This window comes from Neomonachus schauinslandi, chromosome 1 (assembly GCF_002201575.2).
Source record: "Neomonachus schauinslandi chromosome 1, ASM220157v2, whole genome shotgun sequence".
Taxonomy (NCBI): domain Eukaryota; kingdom Metazoa; phylum Chordata; class Mammalia; order Carnivora; family Phocidae; genus Neomonachus; species Neomonachus schauinslandi.
The window spans coordinates 195,070,169-195,095,583 of record NC_058403.1 but is presented as its reverse complement, the minus strand read 5'-3'; the positions used below and the strand labels follow the sequence as shown (position 1 = coordinate 195,095,583).

The window sequence follows — 25,415 nt, the reverse complement described above, 5'->3', positions numbered from 1 at the left end:
CACGGAAAAGCTTCATGTACATTCATTCCTCTGATCCTCATAAATGAATCTATGAATTATGGCTTATTATGCCCATTTTCCAGATAAAACTGAGGTTCGTATACATGTATGTGTTCTGCATACACATATGCATAATAATTTCATGTGTCTAGCAATGCTCTGAGAGACAAAAAAACTACTGTCAAATTTCCATGAGTTTAAAAACATTTGGTCAGCTGCCCATGCCAAAAATTGACCGAAGATGATGAAAGTCTTGGAGTCCGTAAAACAAGGTTTTCTTCCATGTTTACCACAGTTGGAACTTGAAGAAATTTTAACGGTTCATTTTTTATCCTTAAATTTTTACTTATCTTAAAGCCCATAACTTGTCTTCTCATAGAGATCAGTTTTGACTCCTCTGCTTTCCAGAAAGTTATGTTGACCTACTATGTTCCATTCTCCTGGTCCAGTAGCCACATGTAAGCTCTGGGAGGTCCCAGAGATCCTCGTAGAAGGGCTGCTCCAACCCAGCACGACGAGAAGAGTCCCAATTCTGCCCAGAAAAGGCCGAGCACCCTGTTCTGAGGAACCCCTGTAGACTTCAACATGGTGGCCTGGCAACATATAGTGACGGAGGACTGTGTAGCCAGAAATTTCCTAGGAAAAAAAACCTAGACTATCTGTCTCACTTTGCAGTACTTCTTTGTTACAGGTTAAGGTTTTTCCATTAACCCCATACTGCCGAGGCCTCATTAAAACTCCCAAGCCCTTCAGGTCTCCCGTAGCAGAAAAGAAAACTCATTCTCAGGGCCAGAGTTCTCACCTTCCCTTTCATGATCATTGGGGCCATCTCAGACCCTTCCTTCTCTCCTTGCCCTCTTGTGGATTGGGGAAACACAGCCCATGTGATTAGCTGTGCTGAGTGGTTGTTTTTTGGTTTTGTTTTTGTTTTTTTTGGTTGGTCCCCAGGGTGAGTACGTGTCCTGCCTTCTCTCGCTGCTCCGCCAGATGTGTGACACCCACTACCAGCACCTCCTGGACAACTTCCAGAGCAAAGATGAACTCAAGGTGGGCAACAAACCTACCTCAAAACTGACTTTTCACCCAGGACAGGAAGCATGAAGCTAAGACTGCCCAAGGGCTTTCCCCCTGCCAGGGGGCGAGTACAAGTGACCAGTGCTGCCTAGGGCGAAGGATTCACCAGCCCCACTTTATAGCTGTGAGTGTATGGCTCCCAGAAGCTGAAAGCCAGCAGTGTTCTTATACAGACAGACCCCAGTAACATGGGCCAGTTTTCCCTGACTGATAGCAGCCTTATGACCACGTGCCTCTATGGGAGGCTGCTCTAGGCCATAGTAGTTGTCCACAAACCAGAGCTCTTCCCTTTCTTATGAACTCAATAATCACCTTATATTTTGCCCCTGCAAACCAGACTTCACTGTTTAATAACTATAGTTATAATAATGGTGAAGACTTTTCTTCAGTAAAATGTATTTCTGGAAGTGACCTGTAGAAAGCAAAAGTGAGTACTGCACATTGACGACCGGATCCAGACCACTGGGGGAGATAGTGTAGAGAAATGGGCCCATGATCCACACAACAGAAGAGCATTGCCAAGCTTCATATGGTATCAGCTGCTGACAAACTACTGGGGCTTGTGTCTTTGCCTTAGAATGTGCTACTCAGTTCATCCCTGGATAAACAAACTATTGCAAATTTTAGTTGTATGCTCTGCCTCCATTCAGAACCAAGTCATTTGAATTTCATAGTAATGCATTGCACTGTTACTCATTTGTATGACCTTTACTAATCATACTGTAGCAGTTAGTATTAGGTGTCACTTTCTACTATCTGATCTTGCCTGCCTTTCCCTAGACATAGATCTCTGCAGATTGTTGTCATTAACTCATTGCAGTAAGGTCAGCCTATCTTCTTGGAGGGGTGAATTGACAGCCCTTGAAGTGAACCAAAAGTTAGCCAGAGACCAAAGCAGTGCTTGAGCTGGGGTATAGAGCCTGAAAATCCAGGGTTGGCTGTTCTAGATCATTTTCGTCCTTTGTGTGTTCTACTAACTGATTCGCAGTCAGAAGCTCAGGCTGACATCATTCTCTTACTTTTTAATTAAAATTTTATTTTTATAACAGCAATATGTACACATTTTTTAATTTTAAATTTATTATTCATTTATTGAAAGCCTGCTATGTGCAAGCACTATACCCAGAACTTTATGGGTTTTTAAATTTTTAATTCCAGTGTAGTTAATATACAGTGTATATGTATACATAATCTTAAAAGCCAAAGCACATTACAAAGCTCGTAACATAAAATGGTAGTTTCCTGGTTCTACCTGACCCGTGTCCAGTTTCTATTCCCCAAAAGCAGTCACTTTGAACTCTTCTGCTGTTCTTTAAGCTTCTACTGCCATTTTAAATTTTAATGGTAGTTATTATCTATTTTCTTGTTCCCATGGAAAACAAGGGTCACTCTCCTCTCTCTCACACACATGTCTTTCCTCTCATTCTTCCAATATAGCTTGCATACATTTTTGTTTAAATCAGTAGTTGACTCTTTATTACAGCTAGTTAAGTACTGTGGTGAGCCAGCTGCTATGCTGTTACACTTCCTTTCTTATAAAACTTTTTGTTTTTTCCTGGAATTATTTGCCTCTTTTGTTATTCACTTGTTTGGTTTTTTTTCTTTTGGTTTTCAAATGTGGTGAGGATTTCCTACTCCCTCTCTGTAATAAACTCCCTCTTCTTCCAGCTTTCCTCAAGGTCAGATCTGCCAGATACTGTCAGATCACTTTTTCTTTTCCTGGAAACTTGCCCTGGTTTTATTTGTTTCAGTCTCTAACTTTCATGTTAGAGACTTTCCTCCTATATGTAGAGACTTTTGGATGTCAGTCTGTGTCTAAAAGTGAGGTGCTCTGGTGCTAATGAGAAGCTCTGTGTGTGTGCAGGGTTTGTCTCCATCAGGCTTGCCTGTAGCTGACTGAAGAGGGTCTGGTCATTTGGTCAGAATATCCTCTAATTCCTGTATTTACTGGTCTGCTCTCTTGGACTTATCTATTTCCTGAGACAAGAATCCTTTTCCCTTCCTAGGAATGGAGTAGCCCACCAATATTTTGGGAACCAAATAGCAAAAAGGGACTGGGAACCTTCCAGTTCAGCAGGTGAACTTTCTCTCAGTGCCTGTTTTCATTTTGGCATCTCAGCCCTTAGCTGTTGCTGTATCCTTGAGAACAGATCCTCAGTGAATAACTACTCCAGAGAGCAGCCCTCAGTCTTCTGACAGGATGGTAAAAGTCTGGTCACCTAGGGACATGAGATGGCAGAAGAGATCTTGGGGAGACTGTAAATCAATCTTTCTGTTTTTAGCCTTCATATCCCAGTCCCACAGAGGTACCTGGTGATGCCTACAGTTTCTGAGATTCTTGCTTCCTATTGCTGTCACTTCCAACGGCTCTTGGCTGTCATCTTTCTCAAGTATATTAAGTCAGTTACCACAAAGGCTTTCAAAATGTATTCACCTCTTCTGATTACTGTGTTCTTATTTCCTGTTTCCTTTGTCTCTGTGGGCATATATATTTCTTTACTGTCATTTTAGAGGATTTGAGCTGAAACAGACATGAGGGAACATATGCAGTCCACCACACCAAATATAGAGTTCGGCACATTTATTCTTTTTTTATGACAGCATTATTGAGATATAATTTGCATACCATAAAATTTACACTTTTAAACTGTACAACTCAGTGTCTCTGATTATATCCATCTTGAAGGACTTATCACAAATTAACAAGATCAAGTTAATAATTTATAACTTCCCACAAAGAAAAGCCAAAGACCAGATGGCTTAATTGGTGCATTCTACCAAATTTTTAAAGAAGAATTAATACCAATCCTTCACGAGCTCTTATGAAAAATGGAAGAAGTAGGAACACTTCCCAACTCATTTTATGAGGTCAGTAGTACGCTGACATGAAAACCAAAGGCAGACATCACAAGAAAAGCAAACTATAAACCAATACCCCTTATAAATGTAAGTGTAGAAACCTTTAGCAGCATACTAGCAAACTGAATCCAGGAACATACTAAAAGAAGTATACACCATGAACATGTGGGATTGATTCCAGAAATGCAAGGTTGGCTTAACATATGGTAATCAATCAATGTAATACACCGTTAAATAGAATAAAGGACAAAAACAGGATCATCATAATCGATGTAAAAGATCATTTTTTAAAAATCCACCAAACTTTCATGATAAAATCATTCAACAAACTAGAAATAGAAGGGAATTTCTTCAGACTGACAAAAGGCATCTATGAAAAACCCACAGCTAACATTATACTTAATAACAAAAGACTGAATGCTTTCTTCTTAAGGTCAGGAACAAGAGAAAGACATCTGCTCTAACCACTTATATTCATTATACTGGAGGATCTAGCTGGAGCAATTTGGCACAAGTTTGGAAAGGAAGAAGTAGAACTATCTCTATCCTTAGATGGCATGACTGTATACAGAAAATCCTAAGACATCCATAAAAACACTATCAGAGAAGTCAGAAACAAGTTCAGCAAAGTTGCAGGATACATAATTAACATACAAAAATCAATTCTATTTCTTGGCACTAGCAAGACCATATAAAAAAAAATCAACTGGAAAGGGATCGTAGACCTAAATGTAAGAGCTAAACTACAAACCTCTTAGAAGGAAACAGTAGTATATCTTTATGTCATTGTATATATATCTCCTATCCTTTTACTTTTGAGGTATTTATGTCTTTGAATCTAAAATCTGTATCTTGTAGACCACGTATAATTAGATTATGTTTATTTTTATCCATCTTCCCATCTTTGCCTTTTGACTAGAATGATTAGTCTGCTTACATTTACTGTAATTATCAGAAAGTTAGGATTTACACCTGTCATTTTGCTATTTGTTTTATATCTGTCTTATATCTTCTTTGTTCCTCTCCTCCTCCGTTTCTGCCTTCTTTTATGTTAAATATTTTTAGTGTGCCATTTTAATTCCTTCATTGTTTCTTTTAGCATATTTTTTACATATTTTTTATTTTATTTTATTATGTTATATTAATCACCATACATTACATCATTAGTTTTTGATGTAGTGTTCCATGATTCATTGTTTGCGCATAACACCCAGTGCTCCATTCAGTACATGCCCTCTTTAATACCCATCACCAGGCTAATCCATCCCCCCACCCCCATCCCCTCTAGAACCCAAGACTATGGACTCTGGGAAACAAACTGAGGGTTCTTTTAGCATATTTTTAAAGTTATTTTCTTAGTGGTTGCCCTGGGAATTACAATTAACATCTCAATCTATCAGGTTCACTTTAATAGTATACAAAAACTTCACTCCAATAAAGCTCCAATTCTTTCTTCTTTTTTGTGCTGTTACTGTCTTATAAATTACATATTTATACATTATAATCTCAACATGGTTTTATAATTATTGCTTTGCGCAGTTGCCTTGTAAATCAAATAGGAAGAGTTACAAACTTAACATATATACTTTCTTTTATATTTACCTATATAGTCACTTTTCCTAGTGCTTTTTATTTCTTCATATGGATTCAGGTTACTGTCTAGTGTCTTTTTAGTCAAGTCTGAGAGACTCCCTTTAGTATTTCTTTTAGGGTAGCTCTACTAATAACAAATTCTCACAGCTTTTTTTTTTTTTAATCTGAGAATGTTTTAACTTCTTCATTTTTGAATGATAGCTTTGCTAGACTTAAGATTCTTGGTTGACATTATTTCAGTACTTTGAATATGTCATTCCACTGCCTCTGGCCTCCATCATATCTGTTCATAAGTTACCTATTATTGAGAATCATTTGTACATGATAAAATTTTTTTCTCTTCTTGTTTTAAAGATTCTCTGTTTTTGCATTTGACATTTTGACTATGATATCTCTGTATATAAATCTCTTTGATTTTATCCTGTTTGGAGTTCATTGAGCTGTTTGGATGTGTAGATTAAAGGGTTTTTTCCATCAAATTTGGGAAGTTTTTAAAATATTTCTTCAAATATTTATTCAAAATCTCTTCCTCTTTTTCTCTCATCTCTTCCTGACATTCCTATTATTTGTATGTTTTTACAACTGGTGGTATCCCACATGCTCTGTTTTTCTTCATTTTCTTTCTGTTCCTCTGGATAATCTCAATTGACATATCTTTTAAATTTGCTGATTCTTTCTTCTGTCAGTTCAAATCTGCTGTTGAGCCCTTCTAGCAAAATTTACATTTCAGTTATGGTACTTTTAAATTCTAAAATTTCTATTTGATGCTTTTAAAATAATTTCTGTCTATTTTATTGATATTCTCTATTTGGTGAGATACTGTTCTTGTACTTTCTTTTAATTCTTTAGGCATGGTTTCCTTTAGTTCTGTGAGCATATTATAACAGCTGATTTAAAGTCTTTTCCTAGTAAGTCCAACATTTGAGCTACTTCAGATAAAGTTTCTATTGACTTCTCTTTTTTCTGTGTATGGGTCATACTTTCATGTTTCATTTCACATATTATAATTTTTTTGTTAGAAACTAGATAATTTAAATAATGTGGCAACTCTTAAATCAGATCCCCTACCACATCCCAGGGGTGGTGGTTGTTGCTTTTTGTTGTTTTGTTGTTGTTATTGATATCTGTTTGCTAGCTTATTTAGTGACTTTCTTGGACTAATTCTTTAATGTCTGTATACTTTGTTGTGTGCAGCCACTGAGGTCTTCATCTTAGTGGCCAGCTAGTACCTGGACAGAAATTTCCTTAAATGCCTTAAGTCATAAGTCTTTGATGCTTTGCTAAGTATCTGTATGTGTGTGTTGGGACTTACCTTCAATGCTCCAACCGTTTACATTACTGCCTTAGCCTTCACTTCCTGCTTCACATAGAGCCTCAAAGTCAGCCAGAGTGAGAGATTAGGCTTCTCAGGTCTTTCCTGGGAATATGTACAGCCCTGAACATGTGTGTGGACTTCTAGGTTCCCAGGAATATTTCAGAGCTTTTCAAAGTCCCCTATAGATATTTCTTTCCCCAGATTTTTCTTTTAAGTCTTTTGGCAATTTTCTTAATGCCCTAATGACATGGCTGCTTCAAGCAACTTGGATATTAAATTATTACGGCTGATTTTTTTCCATATATGCCCTACGTAAAAGGCTCTTCTCACTGGGTGAGCTCTGGGTCAGATCAGGGAAGCCCTCTGAATGGGGATTTCCGAGGTTGCTGCCAGACAGATAGAAGTAGCAATTTGGGGGGGGGGTGGCACTTTTTCAGGAGCTCACTACCACTGTGGTTCTACGGTTGCTTGTTTTCAAGGATATACCATGGAGGTAGGAAGAGGAATGGGACAAGCTAAAGTGCAACAACTTTCACCGTTCTACTGAGATTCAACCATTTTTCTTGAATAACACTCCTTGGATTGTTGCAAGTCTTTGCTTAACCTGCTTTGCCAGTGTTCTCATTACTTTCATAGAGGAGCACATTTTGGAGGTCTTTACTCTGCCATTCCTAAAATGCTTCTCCTGTCAATGTGTTCTTAATATTCAAGAGAGCAGGTTCTTTTTAAGATTTTATTTATTTATTTGAGAGAGAGAGAGAGAATGTAAGCGGGGGGGGGAGGGGGCTGGGAGGGGCAGAGGGAGAGAGAGAGGGAGAGAAGCAGATACCACGCTGTGTGCAGAGCTCAATCTCAGGACCCTGAGCCAAAAATCAAGAGTCGGACACTTAAACAACTGAGCCACCCAGGCATCCCCCAAAAAGCAGGTTCTTATAGTCAAGTGCTCAAGGGCCATGGCTCAAATAATGAGACCCACAGACCCAATTGGATACCAGTTCTGCTGGACTCTAGCCTTCCGAACACTTTGGGCTTTAGGCACCGGGCTCAGGGTGCAGAGCTCCCTCTGTTCTACCCAGTTTGGGTCTGCTCCCACCTGGCCTGAGAGAGTGCCTCGATCTCACTCTCATACAGGCCTCTAAAAGAAAATAACTCACAGAGGGAACCGGAATCTAACCCACTAGTCCTCTCCATTCTCATGGTCTGGAAGTCAGGAGAGCCCTGTTAAGGACATGCGTGCTGTAGTGGTTGTGGTGGTATCTCACATCAGATTTTCCTGCTGGATCAGGAATTCCTGCTGAAGATTTTCTGTGTGTTCCGGAACCTAATGAAGATGAGTGTCTTCCCTCGGGACTGGATGGTGATGAGACTTCTTACAAGCAAGTGAGTGTGGAAGGGCCCTGCACCAGCATCAACAGAGCTATTTTCAGACTAAGGAGAGAGAGAGAGTGTGTGTGTGTTTGTGTGGCAGAGAGAGAAAGCAAGACAGAGATCATTGCCAAGGCCATGGGGACAGAAAAGACAGGGTAAATTTGAAAAATGTTTGGAGGCACAATCAGTAGGACTTGACCATTTACCATAAGTTCAAGATGAAGAAAGTGTTAAAGATAGTTCAAAATGGAGTCTTAAGTGCCTGGCAGAGATGTCATGGTAAGGATAGAAAAGGAAGGTAAAGATGTGAAATCATAATACCCAGAGAAGTTTTCTCCTTGAGGGAGGCCTGTTCCATGGACCACTGGCCTCTGTTGTTGTCTAGTTTCAGGCAGTTATCCCAAGCCCTCCTCTTGATTTGATTTCTGTTGTCTGCCAGACACTGCCTGCCTCCCACAGCTAGTGCTAATTATCTACCCAAGGCCTGGCTGTAAGGCTCTGACCACTTCTGACTCCAGCAACAGAATTCACTCTTAGACTGCCCCCAGATTGTCTCTTCCATTCATATTTCTAGCCTGTGCTTCTAATTGGCAAACCAGACAAGTAATGCAGGTGGTAAGGTACTGGCTCATCTGGTCTCCCCCCACTCGGGAGAAGGCCACTTGGCCTCCACTCTCTAGCCTGCTGCCTTCTCCCACTGATCTGCTTTCTTTTCTTGTTTTGAGGGAGAGAGAGCGGGGGAGGAGGGGCAGAGGGAGAGAGAGAGAATCCCAAGCCAACTCCACACCCAGCACAGAACCCAGTGCGGGGCTCGATCTCAAAACCCTGAGATCATGACCTGAGCTGAAATCAAGAGTCTGACGCTTAACTGAGGCACCCAGGCGCCCTGATCTGCTTTTTGGTTGGCATTATGCAGAATGTAGTGATACTATCTATGTTAGATATATTAGCAAGGTATCAGCATGGTTCCACTTTGTACCTTTTATAGGGCACTTTTTTCTTTTTTCAAAACTGCAAACATTTTATACAGAACAGAAAATGGTTATAACCAAAGGTGCACATGTTTTTTCTCAATTAGTGGATTTTCCATTTGACTCCCTCTTGTTTCTTTTTTTTTAAAGATTTTATTTATTTTTTTGAGAGAGAGAGACAGAGATAACGACAGAGATAGCGAGAGAGAGCACAAGCGGGGAGGAAAAGGAGAAGCAGGTCCCCGCTGAGCAGGGAGCGCAATGTGGGACTTGATCCCAAGACCCTGTGATCATGACCTGAGCAGAAGGCAGATGCTTAACCGACTGAGCCACCCAGGCGTCCTTCCCTCTTGTTTCTATCTCTTAGCTCTCATCTGAGTACTTCAGGGCCCTCAGCCCATCCTATAGGAACAGCCTCTTCTTTTAAGGCTTGTACCTTTCAAATCTGTCACCTCCTGTGCCAGTGGACTAGTCTCTCTAATGCACTGTTTTTGCCTTGCCCCTCTTCTGCACCAAAGACAGGGCGCTCAGTGTTAGACATAAGCTCCTTTGCCAGGCACCCAAGGCCCTCTGTAATCAAACCCTTACCTGCCTGTCCCACTTCATTTCCTTTCTACTTTAACCTGTGCCCTCAGCTCCAGCAAGCCAGCCTCCCATTGTTCCTTATATGTACCCAGGCTAAAACTGAGAGTGATATTCTAGACCAAAGGCTGAAAACAAATAACTTATAGATAAAAATAATAGCATGTGACAGCAGTAGGGATTTAATCATTATAAACCCTTATAATCAAGGAATAATAAAATTATACTGTAAGTCCTCTGGTAGTCATACCTTCACTACCCAGAAGTTCTCAAAATACTAGAATCACTCTTTGAACTAGAAGAAATCTTAAAGATCCAACTAATTCCCCCCACCCCCTGTTATAGGCAGGGAAACTGGGGCCTAGACAGCAGTTGTGCCAAGGCCAGGTAATGGCAGAGCTGGGCCTAGAACCCACTGATGTTCTATGGTGTACTGCCTACTGTGGGGCATTTCTCCAAGATCAGTTTTCTGTGAGGTTTGTGCCATCTATTCCTTTCCTTTATAGTCAGATCTTACATTAGAGAAAGTTGTACTCAAGACGTTTACTCATAGGTCATAGATGCTAAGCTGTCGGATGCCATTAACCCCGCCAACCAATGCCTTGTTCCTTACTGCAGTATTATAGTCACTACTGTCCAGTACCTGTCTTCCGCACTGCACAAGAATTTCACAGAGACAGACTTTGACTTTAAGGTAGGAGCTCCTGAAATCCATCACTGTCTTTGTAATACACTAGAAAGCCAAAAAACAAGCTCACTGTTTTGTTTCTGGGGTTTTTTTGTTTTGTTTTGTTTACTAAAAACAACCATTTTATTTTGCTCACAATTTTTCAGGTCAGGAATTAGAGAAGGACTCAGCTAGGTATCAGATGGGCGGCTGGGAGCTGGGGCAAGCTCACTGGTTTTTGCTTTATTAATATGTTCATAGTATTGAACCACTTCCAAGTTTGATAGTGACTAGGATATAACCTAAGAGCGCCCCTGTTGGAGGTGCTGGGAGCCAGACATCCGGGAGTAGGCTTTCTAGGCCAGAATCAACACTTTGGGTTTCAAGGAGTCAAGAAAGGGAAAAAAAAAAAAAGTTCTGTTTGCAAAGATACTTAAAAAGGAAAAAAAATCAAGATCTTAAAATTGTGTAATGAATTCTGTGCTACATCCATATATTTAGAATCTCTCTGCAGGGTTAAGGACTCAGGCTGTCACATGTTTTCTCTTTCTCTGTCTCTCTAGGTGTGGAATTCTTATTTTAGCCTGGCAGTTCTGTTCATAAATCAGCCAAGCCTTCAGCTAGAAATCATCACTTCAGCCAAGAGGAAGAAGATTCTAGATAAGTAAGACATATGTCTCTTCTTCACCTCCCTACCACATGCCCAGATGGGGTTATGTTTCAGTGAGAGGCTCCTCAGAAGTCCACAAGGTTCTCACTGAGTAGCTTCCCAAGGAGCCAAGTATGAGAGTTCAGTTGAGAGCCAAATGGCTTAGTTTGGGGGGAAGCATTAGAAACAGAGCTGAAGGGCTAACCTTACTGGGTTTGTAGCCCTGCCTTCCTGAACTTTCTCCCACTGAAAGCTGACTTCTGTGTTACTATTTCTAGGTATGGGGACATGCGTGTGATGATGGCTTATGAACTGTTCAGCATGTGGCAGAATTTGGGTAGGTCTTTTCTCCCTATCTTTCCCTTCCACATATTGCAAAGCCAAATAAAAAGTGACAAGACTAATAACTTCTCCTAGGTTTTATGGATGTTAATTCAGACCCAAGAGACCTTTACATATCTTTAATGTAACACCTCAGCCAGCTGGTACAGCACATGTGCACAGAACTCTTGGCAGGGAGACTTAGGCTGAGAAGCAAGACCCCAGTAACACATATACACACTCCCTTTTTTGAGAACTAAAGTCAAAAGGAGAATATAAAGGCTCTAGGAGTTCTTCCCAGCTTAAGAACTCATGCCGGTAAGATCTTCTGTGCTCTTCATGTCCCAGTGCAGATGTTGCAGGTTCAGAAGCATAGATCTTTTTTTAATTTTAATTCCAATATAGTTATCATACAGTGTTATATTAGTTTCAAGTGTACAATACAGTGATTCAGCAATTCTATACATTATTCAGTGTTCATCGTGGTAAGTGTACAGAAGCAGAGAATTTGGAGATATTCAGCACATGAGCAATATTTTCATAAATATTGGAACACTTTTTGCGTCTCTGGTATTCAGACCACGCAGATCAGGTTTCTCACACCAAATGCATGAGGATTGCATGCAAGAAGGGAAGTACAGCCCCTAGGTGAAATTGATTTTAGCTCTCTTTCATTCAGCAGCTTCTCTAACATCCAGTGCTTTTGATCTGAAATTGTCCGAGTGCTTGGTAGAATCCTTGGATTGCCCTGGTGACTAGGAGAGTCATCCTTTGGTACTATAGGCTTCTAAGTGGCCTCTCAGGATGCTAGAAAAGCCATTACTCTTCCTAGCTATTACTCTTTTCAACTGAGCTCATGACTCTGAGGCCTTCGGAATGATGGTTATAAAATCTTAGAGTCCTCCATTAACCATCTCAATCACTAACCCTGGAAGCAGCAGACAAGGTATGAGGTATTCCTGCCAGTGAACACTAGGGCTTTTCTCCATGAGTAGGGATACATTTTACCAAGTAGGCTTTCCAGCTTCAGTACTCCTACACCCTGCAACCAGCATAGTCAGGGTATAGATTTTAACCCTAAACCCTAAACTGAAATTCCCAAGAACACAAGGTACTTATAAACTGTACCAAATACCAAGACTGGAATATGTAGAGTCAGCCTCAGGGCTAACATTTGCTTTCACGATGGAAGAAATAAAAAAGATGCCAAGTTTGCCTGATAAAGCCATTCCTGCCTCCTTTTTTTTTTTTTTTTTTGGTGGAAATGGCATTTTCTAGTCCTCAAGAACTGACTTTACTTGGCTGTAGCAGTCATTACACAGGCCCATACTTTTTCTCCTTTATAGTCTCCGAAGGACTGAAAGCAGATCTCTAAAAGATGGCTCACTCTGTTTCACCACTGCAAGGAAAAGTTCTATCCCACAGTCCTCAGGACTGGTCCTGCCTTCTGGGAACATGCCCCATATCGCAGGCCAGTCACAGGGAAACCTGCACCACCCACTTGCCATGGAAAGGCCTCATGAGAACGTTGGAGGATGTGCTGAGCTGGTCTGAGTAGATGTAGTGCCGCCATCAGAAGTGCAATGTGAAGACAAGGGGCAGGGATGGGGAGGAGTACAGACAGAGTCCCCAAACCATTCTGTCCTAGAAGGGCTGTGCAGAAGGCTCCTGCTAACTCGGGAGGAGGCCTCTTGGGCACACATGAGCACCGGCAGTGAAGAGGCTCATGAACTTCAGGCCTCTAGCTGCTGGACCAGGGGCTGTGAACATCTTACCACTTAAATTCCTCTGGGCTAGAGGTAGAAACCGCAGGGATAGGGCATTGTGTTTAAGCAGAAATATATGGATTTTCCTTGCTAAATCAACACTGAACAGGACAATCTGAACCTATCATAGGGTTACTCAGAAATCCTATTCTGTCTAAAGTAGTAAACTCTGTTCCTTGACTTCGGAATGATTTTCAGGTAGTTTGCTGCAACTCCCATAAATTCTTTGAAAAGGTAGTTTTTGCCTGTTAAACATTTGTTTTAGCTGGGTTGGGCTAGTTTCATCTATGAACTCTAAAAAGCCAAGAAAAAGAGTATCTCAGAAAGCCATAGTGGAGAGCTTGCTTTGTTCTCAGTTGCTTCCAGGGCATTTGAAAGTATGTACTGTGGCCCCACATGGGAAGCTTCCATAGAAGGAGCTAAAAAAGCATAAATTAATATCTATTGGGTTTTGTTGTTCAGGTGAACATAAGATCCACTTTATTCCGGGAATGATTGGTCCTTTTCTGGGTGTGACACTGGTCCCACAGCCGGAAGTGCGGAATATCATGATTCCCATCTTTCATGACATGATGGACTGGGAGCAGAGGAAAAATGGCAACTTCAAACAGGTAAGACAACACCTGGCAGTGTTCAGGGTGCTCTCCTCTGGATGGACCCCTTCTGCCCAGGCAGCTGATCCAAATGGCCAGACTGTGGCTCCAGTGGGAATGGGCTGTAGCTTGACCATCTTGAATCCTGTTCAAAGGTTTTCCCTTACTTGCCAGCCAGAATTGATTTGTAGATTTTCTTTATGAAGTTAGAGGTCAGAAAAGAATCAGAGGAAAGGAATGGAACATCTTAGAAAGAACTTTCTGTTCGAGGAAAGAATGGCTTGAGACTATAACCTCCCAGCTTCATTCAGGAGAGGGCCCTAGGAGCATATTGCCCTTCCTCTCTGGTGTGTGGTCCAGGCATTTCTAGGACTAGAACCAAGACCAGATGACTTCTCGTGGCTCAGGGTAGCCCAGAATTTCACAGATTCCTGCATGGAGGGGTGGGTCCAGGAGATATAAGCCTTTAGCTTTTGACTAAATAGCTTCAAGCTGTGCCTCTGTGCAAATCTTCTGCTACCTCTAAGGTAGAGGAGATGACCCCTGCCTTTCTATGTGTAGCTCCAGAGAACAGGACTAGGATCAATAGGGATCAATAGGGATCAGGTGATTTTAGCTAGTAAAAGAAATTACTTGCTAGCAATAGGAACTGTCCAATGTAGCTGGCCTGCTTTAGGGGATGGGGAGTTCCTCTTTACTGGTGATTCTCAGACACTCCCAGGAGGCCTCTAGGAAATTTCTGTACTGGGTTGGGGACTATACCAGTTCCCCACTAAGCTCCCTCCCAACCCTGTGACTCTGGGATGAGCCAGTGATCTTAAAGTGAGTGACTATAACAGTGAGGAGCAGACTGGGCAAACAGTAATTCTTAAATTATTATTTATTTATTTTTAAATTTATAGAGTAAAATTCATTCTTTGTGATTTATAGTTCTGTAAATTTTGGCAAACACATAGTCATGTAACCACCACTGTTCTAAATTCCTAAAAATTCCATCTTGCTACCTTTTTGTAGTCAAACTTTCCCCCATCTTTAACCTATGGCAACTATTGATCTATTCTCCACCACTGTAGGTGGGCCTTTTCCAGAATGTTATGTGCATGGAATCATGTAGACTGTAGCCTTTGAGACTGGCTTCTCTCACTCAGCATGCCATCGAGAGATTCATCCATGCTGTTGCATGTGTCAGTTTTTCTATGGCTGAGTAGTATTCCATTGCAGTTTATTCACCATTTGAAAGACATTTGCATTATTTCCACTTTTTGTTGATTATGAATAAAGCTGCTAACAAACATTTCTTTACAGATTTTTGTATGAATATAAACTTTCATTTTTCTTAGGTAAATATCTAGGAATAGGATTGCTGGATATCGTGGTAAATGTATGTTTAACTTTCTAAGGTGCTATCAAATTTTATTCCAAAGTGGCAATACCATTTTGAAGTTCCAACAGCATTGTATGAGAGTTATAGTTGATCCATATGCTCACCAGAATTCGATATCATCTCTTTATGTGTTTATTTTAGCCATTCTTTTTTTTTTTTAAGATTTATTTATTTATTTGAGAGAGAGAAAGAGAGAGAGAGGGAGAGCACAAGTGGGAAGAGAGGCAGAGGGAGAGGGGGAGAGAGTGAATCCTCAAGCAGACTCCCTGATGAGTGCAGAGCCTGACGCAGGGCTCAATCCCAGGACCCGGAGATCATGACCTGAGCTGAAACCCAGAGTTAACCAGCTGAGCCCAGGTGCCCCTATTTTAGCCATTCTAATAGGTATATAGTTGTATATCATGGTAATTTTAATTTCCATTTCTTTAATGATTAATGATGTTGAGCATCTTCTAATGTGTCTGTTTACCATCTTTATATCTTCTTTGGTGAAATGATTATGCAAAACTTGTGTTCATTTTTTTTTTTTTTTTTTTTTTTTTTATTTGACAGAGAGAGACAGCGAGAAAGGGAACACAAGCAGGGGGAGTGGGAGAGGGAGAAGCAGGCTTCCCACTGAGCAGGGAGCCCGATGCGGGGCTCGATCCCAGGACCCTGGGATCATGACCTGAGCTGAAGGCAGCCGCTTAACCGACTGAGCCACCCAGGCGCCCCACTTGTGTTCATTTTTAATTGAGTTATGTTTTCTTATTGTTGCGTTTTGAGGGTTCTTTATATATTCTGGATGTCAGTCCTTTGTTGAATATATGATTTACAAATATTTCCTCCCAGTCCTTAGCTTGTCTTCTCATTTACCACAAGCAGTGTCTTTCACAGAACAAAAATTTTTAATTCTTATGCAGTCCAGTTTCTATAGATCATGGGATCTATATCTGGGATTGGGGTCATATCTGAGAACTCTTTGCCTAACCCAGGACCACAAAATTTTTTCTCCTGTGTTTCTTCTAGAGGTTTTATAATTTTATATTTAGATTTATTAGCTATTTTGAGGTAACATTTGTATAAGAAGTGAAGTATGGGTCGAGACTTTTTTTTTTTCTTTTTCCCACATGATTGTCCAACACCTTTTGTTGAAAAAAATATTATTTTTTGTCAAAAATCAGTTCACCGTATGTGTTAGGTTCTCTTTCTGGGCTCACTAGTCTTTCCATCTATGTCTTATCTCTTACCATTACCACACTGTCTTGATTATGGTAATTTTATAGTTAGTCTTAAAATCAAGTGGTGTGAATCTCCAAATTTGTTCTTCTTTTCCCCAATATTGTCTTAGCTATTCTAGTTCCTTTTTCTGTTAAGTCTCAGAATTAGCATGTCAATATCTGCAGAAATTCCTGCTGGGATTTTGATTGAGATTGCTTTGTATTTTATAGATCACATTGGAAAGAATTGATATCTTAGTAATGCTTAATACTTCTAGTCCATGAAGGCAATGTGTCTCTCCATTTTTTTAGGTATTCTTTTATTTCTTTCATTAGTGTTTTATAGTTTCCGCATATAGATCTTGTACATGTTGTTAGATTTATATGTATTTCCTATTTTTTGGTGCTGTTATAAATTATTCTGATTTTTAAATTTTATTTTTTAGTTGTTTGTTGCTAGTACATAGAAATACAATTGTTTTGTATACTAATATTATTTTCTACACCCTTGCCAAACTCACTTATTAGTTCCAGAAGGTTTTTGGAGATTCCCTGGGATTATCTATTTAAATAATACTATCACCTTCAAACAGAGACAGTTTTATTTCTTCCTTTCTAATCTGTATGTCCCTTCTTTCCTTTCCTTTCCTTTCCTTTTTTTTAGAGAGAGTGTGTATGTGCAGGTGCAAGTAGTGGGGGCAGAGGGAGAGGGAGAGAGAATCTTAAACAGGCTTCACACCCAGTGCAGAGCCCAATGCAAGGCTGAATCTCACAACTCTGAGATCATGACCTGAGCCGAAATCAAGAGTCAGATACTTAACCGAAGGAGCCACCCAGGCGCTCCTTTTTTTTTTTTCTTACCTTATTGCACTGTCTAGGACCTCTGGTCTGGTGTTAAATAAGAGTGATGAGAGTGGACATCCTTGCTTTCCTCTTAATCTTCAGGGAGAGCATTTGGTGTTTCACAATTAAGTATGATGCTAGCTCTAGGTTTTTTATAGATGTTCTTTATCATGGGTAAATAGAGTTTAACATAAGAATCCTTTTTTGGAGTGTGCAGCTCTAATGCCTTTATTTCTTTGGGAAATAATAACTTTAAACAGAAAAGAACTGTTGCTTTTCTGTGTTGTCACAGCCTTCTAATTGTACAAAATTCACAACTGCCTGATGAGAGAACCTAGTTACTAGAAAGTAGATGGCATTGCAGAACTACACCATGGGTCATCTGAGTCTGTTAAAAGAGGGGGTAGGCCATTACTACTACTGAATAAAGAAGGTTACCTTTGTGGAACACTAACTTGGAACTCATCTGTCTCACACTTTAAGACTCAGCTGTTAAGCTGTGTTCTTTCCCTCATTAAGACTGCGGTGGGGCACCTGAGTGATTCAGTCGGTTAAAAGTCTGACTCTTGATTTCAGCTCAGGTCATAATCTCAGGGTTGTGAGATTGAGCCCCATGTCGGACTACGTGCTGGGTGTGGAGCCTGCTTAAGATTCTCTCTCTCCAGGGGCGCCTGGGTGGCTAGGTTGTTAAGCCGCTGCCTTCAGCTCAGGTCACGATCTCAGGGTCCTGGAATCAAGTCCCACATTGGGCTCCCTGCTCAGCAGGGAATCTGCTTCTCCCTCTCCCTCTGCCCCTTCTCCTGCTAGTGCTCTCCCCCGCCAAATAAATAAATAAAATCTTTAAAAAAAAAAAAAAAGGATTCAAGGATTCTCTCTCCCTCTCCTTCTGCCCCTCCCCCTCCCCCCAAAAAGACTATTGTGAATAATTGGTATCTAGCAAGTATGTAAACCTTGTTATCCCTGGTTAGAAAAATCTTGCTGCTGCTTCCCTATCAGATATTTTAAAAGAGTGGTCTACTCTTTGCATCCCCCCCTTTCCACTTCCCACCCTCCTATCCATCCAGTCTAGTGTGTATTGCGTACCCACTTCTGTTGAAGCTGCTCTCTTCAAGATCACCCATAACCTTCTAATCACCAAAATTCAATGACATTTTTGTCTTGATTCCAATTGTGTTTCCACAGCTTTGACTCTGTTAACTATTCCCCTACTTCCCACCTACTAACACTATTTCTTCTAATTATAAAAACAGTAGTTATTTAATGTAGAAAAATTAAAATTATACTAAGCTATAATGAAAAAAATTTTTTTTAATTTAATTTTATTTTACTATGTTATGTTAGTCACCGTACAGTACATCATTAGTTTTTGATGTAGTGTTCCATGATTCATTGTTTTCATATAACACCCAGTGCTCTATGCAATATGTGCCCTCCTTAATACCCATCACTGGGCAAACCCATCCCCCCCCCACCTCCCCTCTAAAACCCTCAGTTTGTTTCTCAGAGGCCATAGTCTCTCATGATTCACCTCCCCCTCCTATTCCCTCCCTTCATTTTTCCCTTCCTTCTCCTAATGTCCTCCATGCTATTCCTTATGTTCCACAAATAAGTGAAACCATATGATAATTGACTTTCTCTGCTTGACTTATTTCATTTAGCATAATCTCCTCCGGTCCCAACCATGTTGATGTAAAAGTTGGATATTCATCCTTTCTGAGGCTGAGTAGTATTCCATTGTATATATGGACCATATCTTCTTTATCCATTCATCGGTTGAAGGGCATCTCAGCTCTTTCCACAGTTTGGCTATTGCGGACATTGCCGCTATGAACATTGGGGTGCATATGGCCCTTCTTTTCACTGCATCTGTGTCTTTGGGGTAAATACCCAGTAGTGCAATTGCTGGGTCATAGGGTAACTCTATTTTTAATTTTTTGAGGAACCTCCACACTGTTTTCCAAAGTGGCTGTACCAACTTGCATTCCCACCAACAGTGTAAGAGGATTCCCCTTTCTCCACAACCTCTCCAACATTTGTAGTTTCTTGCCTTGTCAATTTTTGCCATTCTAACTGGTGTAAGGTGGTATCTCAATGTGATTTTGATTTGAATTTCCCTAATGGCTAATGATGATGAACATTTTTTCATGTGTCTGTTAGCCATTTGTATGTCTTCTTTGGAGAAGTGTCTGTTCATGTCTTCTGCCCATTTTTTGACTTGATTATTTGTTTTTTGGGTGTTGAGTTTGAGAAGTTCTTTATAGATCTTGGATATCAGCCCTTTGTCTGTAGTGTCATTTGCAAATATCTTCTCCCATTCTGTGGGTTGACTCTTTGTTTTGTTGACTGTTTCCTTTGCTGTGCAGAAGCTTTTTATCTTGATGAAGTCCCAAAAGTTCATTTTTGCTTTTGTTTAACTTGCCTTTGGAGATGTATCTTGAAAAAGTTTCTGTGGCCAATGTCGAAGAGGTTACTGCCTATGTTCTCTAGGATTTTGATGGATTCCTGTCTCACATTGAGGTCTTTCATCCATTTTGAGTTATCTTTGTGTATGGCGTAAGAGAATGGTCGAGTTTCATTCTTCTGAATATAGCTGTCTAATTTTCCCAGCACCATTTATTGAAGAGACTGTCTTTTTCCCACTGCATATTTTTTCCTGCTTTGTCAAAGATTATTTGACCATAGAGTTGACGGTCCATATCTGGGCTCTATAATGAAAAAATTTAATCTGTAATCCTACTATACTAGTAACTTGGGTGGGGGGGCAGGGTATGTCGTTTTTAGACTTTTTTCCATACATCGAGGTTTTTAAGTTAAAAAATGGAGTCATTGTGTATATTGGGGTTTCAGGGACCATTGTGTATATTGACTTTTAATCTCCCTTTTATAGTAGCACCTTGTCATCACTGTCTCTTCTTGCCAGTTAATCCTCCTCGGTACTATGCTGTCAGTTTAAAGGCCACAGAGTCTTCCACTGCATGGCTTAGACCACTATGGTTTTAGTCAGGCTCCTAGTTTTAGAAACCTAGGTTCATTTCAGATTTTTGTTGTTAAAATTACAAAAAGACATATCCATTCTTATTTGCTTAGGTAAACTTCTCACCTATAATTGCTAGATCAAAGAGCAAAAAGCCTTCCTTAAGTTTTTATAACACCACTTCTCAAAATGCTGCTGTCCACTGATGTCTCAGACTGCAGGCCACCCTCTCTGTGTGCCCTGTCCCAAGCACTGAGCATGATGAGCTGAGTCAGCTGTTGTCCCTGCCTCTTCTTTCAGATGATGAGCTAGCTCTTGGGAACCCAAAATGGTACCTGAAACATGCTAGATTCATGGAGATTAAAATCAAAACTAACATTCATTGAACACTTCCAAGAGCTAGGGCACAGGGATACCAGAGAGGACTGTTAACCTCTGTTACTGCTTCATAAGAGAGGAATCATAGACTGAGAGAGGTAAATATCTTGTTCTGAAGTAGGCAACTGGTTGTCACAGGACAGATGTTTGTTGAATGAATGAGTAACAAGGTGTCACTTGTCACTTCAGGAATATTGGTTCCATAGTATAAAAGTAACTATGCAAACCTGAAATTGTCAATATTACCAATTATGACACGATATACTTGAAGAACTTAGCATTTCATTTGACTTAAATACATTGGTTTTGCATACATTGATCTTCAGCATTCCATATTTTGGATTTCTCAGTTTCTCCTAATAACTTCTTCCTTTATCAGCACTGCAGAGGGTGATGAAGTAATGTCCCCATAGCCTTTGATCACCAGCTCCTTTGCCTAACACAGAAGTTCTAACACTTGACTAGGTATCAGAACTACCTGGAGGGCTTGTTTGAAACAGATTGCTTCTCTCCTTCCCAAGTTTCTGATCCACTGGAGCCTGAGAATTTGCATCTATTTTTTTTTTTTTAAGATTTATTTACTTATTTGACAGAGTGAGAGCATGAATGCGTGCAAGTGGAAGGAGGGGCAGAGGGAGAGGGAGGGAGAGAATCGTAAGCAGGCTCCACACTCAGTGGGGCTTGATCTCACGAGCCTGAGATCATGACCTGAGCCAAAATCAAGAGTCGGACGTGTAACCAACTGAGGCACCCAGGTGCCCTGAGAATTTGCATTTCTAATGACATCCCTGATGACTGATACTGCTGGCCCAGGGACCCATTTTGAGAACTCCAGGGAACTGCTGCACCCATGTGCGCACTGTTATATTTTCTGCTGCTCCAGGCCCCCTCCCCTCCTTTGCCCTGTTCTGGACAATGCAATCTACCTGTACCTGCATGTGTGAAAAGAGATCCCTTGTTATAACAGACTCTTCTTCCCCTGGGAGGCTTGTGGCCAGCTGATTGCCCCAGTAAGACAAAACAAGATTTGAACTGAGAATGAGAGACCTTGGCCTCTGGGCTTGGCTCTTCCTGATTTTACATGACCCCAGGCAAGTCCCTGCTGAAGCCTCTTCTCCACACAGAGAAAGACAAATGGCATCCATCCCTAAGGACCCCTGGTCTCAGATTTTCTCTTTTCTCTGAAAGGCATATTCAAGCCACTGACTCATCAGGCCAAACGTAAATGTATGACAGTCTCCATCCTGGCCACATAGCAGGCCACTATAAACAGGACCGTATTTATTCATCCATTCTCATTTTCTGTTGAAGGGATTTCAGAAGCCATAATTGCCTTTGATGAATTTCTTAATTCAATAATTTTTTTTTTTTTTTACTTCATTGCCTTAGGACTCTTTGGCCCTATGTGAAGTGAGAAAATGCTTCTGTTACAGCTCATTAAAAGCAGCCATGCCATTTTTGTTTATATGAAGTATCTGTATAAATAATACCACAATACCACATTTTTTTTACAGTACCACATTTTAAAGGCTAATTAGGGGTTTAAAAGATTTTTATCTCACATCACTTACAACTATTTTCTCACTTCAGAATAAATCCAGGGAGGCTGATTAGAGAAGTGGCTGAGCCCAGCTGAGTGTCTTGCAGATCCATGGGGTGGGAACGAGTACAGTCTCTCTCCTCACAGTGTAGGAGTCCAGTAACAAATGCAAGGGCCCCAGTGGTGAGACCGTGGCAGAGGCAGCAGCCCCAGCTCTTTAGGTCCTCTAGGGACAAACAGTGGAGCATTTTACCCTGAAGGAGAATCTCTGAAGGAAAGACTCATACCTTGCTCAACTCAGAGTCATGTCAGCCATTACAGTGAGGACTAGCCCTGCAGCAGGCTTCCTTTGTGACTGGCTGACTGGAGGGTAAAGTTCTAACCAAATGTATTTTAGTCACACAGTTTCTTTCGAATGAGCATTTTTTAAGAAAAAAAAAATTGACAAAGGCCTTTTTTCCAAAATACTTTTCTTTCCAGGGAGTCCTTGCCTTTTGCCCCTAGACTGGGAACAGAGTATCTGAGGTGTGTAAGTTCCAACTTTTATTTAAACCACTCGAGTAGAAGGCCTTCTTAATCGGGGGAGGCAGGGTGGTTTCTTGGTGCTGTAGATGAGATCCTGCCTTCTCTAGGATTTATTTGGTGCAAGGAAAAAAATCAGGAAGCAGTTCCCCACCATCCTCACTTGTGGCAGGAGTTGGATTTCCCATCCTTCCTCTGAGGTCAGCTTGGGTTTACGAAGTCTCTGCTTCCTTCTAGGTGGAGGCCGAGCTGATTGACAAGCTGGACAGCATGGTGTCAGAAGGGAAAGGCGACGAGAGCTACAGGGAGCTCTTCGGCCTGCTGTAAGCTGTTTCAGCCCCTGGCACCCCACGCTGGGGGAGGGGTGAAGTGGGCTGATGAAGGGTAGGGGTGCAACCCGCACTGGGCAGGCTTCAGTGGGTGGGTATCAGGAGAGACCTGGGTCGTTCCTAGTCAACAGGAAGATGGCATTATGGCAGCAAGCTCTCTCAGGGATTGCCATAGTTGAGTAAAGAGGTAGAGACAGGCGATAACGCTGAGCGCTTAGATTTGCTGATAGGAAAAGGGTCATCCTATGTCTTCATAGCATGCACTGTATCCAGTTGGGCAAACAGCCCATGGGGACTCAGTGAGGGCTCAGTGTTGACATTTCTAAGAAGAAAAAAGTTAAATCCCTGGTTTGTAAGATACAATCAGCTTGGAAAAAACACTACCATGGGTATTGTGACTTTAACAAGTTGTACCCACTCTCCAGGTCAGTTTCCCTGTTTATGAAATAGGTGGTTGTACTGAATGATGTCAGGGGTTCTCCCAGGTCCACCATTCATAGCTTCTATCTTGAACTGATGGAGGCCAAGAGACCTTAAAGGACTTGCCACAGGGGGCTAAGTCCGAAGGAGGGACTCAGGGGAACCATGGTCCTTCTAGATAAATAGTGATGTTGGACATTTTATCTTCCTAAAGAACAAAATCTTAAGACTCTTACAGCTATAGAGTCCCTTCCCATCTTACTCATTATTTCCAGCTTTAATATTTTTCTTTTAGTGCCATTTTGAAGACAAGCCTCTAACGTATTTTTCCAATAATAATACTGTACATTTACTTAGAACTTTACAGTATGCAAAATGTGTTTGACATTTCTTACTTAATCCTCACAACACACCTGTGAAGTGGGCAGGGCAGAAATTATCCTCATGAATAGAGGTGATAAAACTGAGCTCAGGGAGGGGCGCCTGGGTGGCTCAGTTGGTTAAGCGACTGCCTTCAACTCAGGTCATGATCCTGGAGTCCCAGGATCGAGTCCCGCATCGGGCTCCCTGCTCGACAGGGAGTCTGCTTCTCCCTCTGACCTTCCTCGCTCTCTGTCTCAAATAAATAAATAAAATCTTTAAAAAAAAAAAAAAAAAAAAAAAAAAAAAAAAAAAAAAACTGAGCTCAGGGAAGTGTTATCCTGCCCTCAGTTGAATGACCAGTGAGAAGCAAGTCTGTGGGGGGAAGACCCAGATCTTTCCATTTCAAGAGGGGTAATCTTTATGCTATATCCTGCCCACTTTGTTCCTTGATGAGCCACACAATAAAATATGACTTTATTTGAAATTTAAATAATTATGATTTGTGAAAATGAATCCATACTTTAGTATTATTCTTTTAGCTGAAGATGTTTCTAATTGTGGAAATAATGCAGAGAAATCTCTTCCTAAGTCACTAACAGATGATTTTACTGCAAAGGAAAAAGCACACAAATAACTTGCATTTACTAATTACCTGACCAAATAGTGTTTCATAAACTCTTCTAAATCACGTCTGAGAGCTGAAAGTTGCTGGGAACCATGGAGCAGCATTTCCCAATTTGTGTTTTGGGGAAGATAATAAGTGGATCATGGGCTAATCAGTTCAGAAAAGATTCAATTAAAATTGAACAGGCCTCTGTATTGTAGGACTTCTCAAAGCCTACAATACTAAGAAAGTTGTGGAATCTCTCCAGCGGGAGTGTGACCAGCACTTCCCAGGCTTGTTTGCTCACAGACACCTTTCTCAGTCCTCCAGAACAGCAGGGCTCTATAGAATAGTTCAGGAAGTACTGACACAGTGGCTTCATCTGCACAGCTCAGAGGCCAGAGCAATGGTGCTGCCTTCTCTCTCTAGTAACATGGGTCACGTGGGAAACCCTCACTTTCCCAGAAGCCTCGGCTCAGGCCACACACTGTGTGGAGAAGACCATCACCATCATGGCAGCATGAACAGCAGCCAGGCTGGGCCTCTAGCTGGGTCGGCCATTACAGGTGACTCTCACGACTTTCAGGGAGTGAGGGACAGTGTAGAAAGGAATCGGGAGTGAGACCTGGACCTGGGCTTATCACTGGAGCAAGCAGAGAGTCCAGGTCATCATCCCCTAGGAGAGATCTGTGAGAAGGCAGAGAAGCCAGAGGCTGCCCTGAGGTACCAGGAGCATGGGCTGGCAAATGAGAAAAGGACCTAGGCATTTAGCTCCTGGCTCCAGTACGTTTCACAGGGAATCATCCCCTGACAGTGGAGATGACTCGGTCTAGCTCCTGGATTCACTCACTGCCTATCCTACTGGACCCTCAAGACTAGTTGGAACCTTTTTCTTGGTTTACGTGGAAAGGTTAGTTTGTATGTTTGCTGAGGATGCCTCTTGAGCAGTGATAGAGGTCAACGGCCAACTGCAAAGCCAGGTCCATCCTCAGGGTTCTCACTCAGCTGCTGTTTCAGAACCAACCTCACAGCATACACCTAAAGGGCTGGGGCTTTAAAACCCCTTCCTCAGTTCATTGGCATCCTTAGGAACTTACACAG

General features: G+C 41.2%; 1 protein-coding gene across 1 annotated transcript in view; it reads left to right on the top strand.

The window, feature by feature from the left end:
• DOCK3 (dedicator of cytokinesis 3) overlaps nucleotides 1-25,415 on the top strand; it is a 482,665-nt gene that overhangs the window by 420,767 nt on the left and 36,483 nt on the right. The window contains exons 26-32 of the mRNA XM_044912806.1: nucleotides 949-1,047; nucleotides 8,127-8,221; nucleotides 10,381-10,456; nucleotides 10,993-11,093; nucleotides 11,357-11,415; nucleotides 13,628-13,776; nucleotides 22,836-22,921. Of these exons, the coding sequence (XP_044768741.1) occupies nucleotides 949-1,047; nucleotides 8,127-8,221; nucleotides 10,381-10,456; nucleotides 10,993-11,093; nucleotides 11,357-11,415; nucleotides 13,628-13,776; nucleotides 22,836-22,921 (665 nt within the window). The remainder of the gene's footprint in view (nucleotides 1-948; nucleotides 1,048-8,126; nucleotides 8,222-10,380; nucleotides 10,457-10,992; nucleotides 11,094-11,356; nucleotides 11,416-13,627; nucleotides 13,777-22,835; nucleotides 22,922-25,415) is intronic.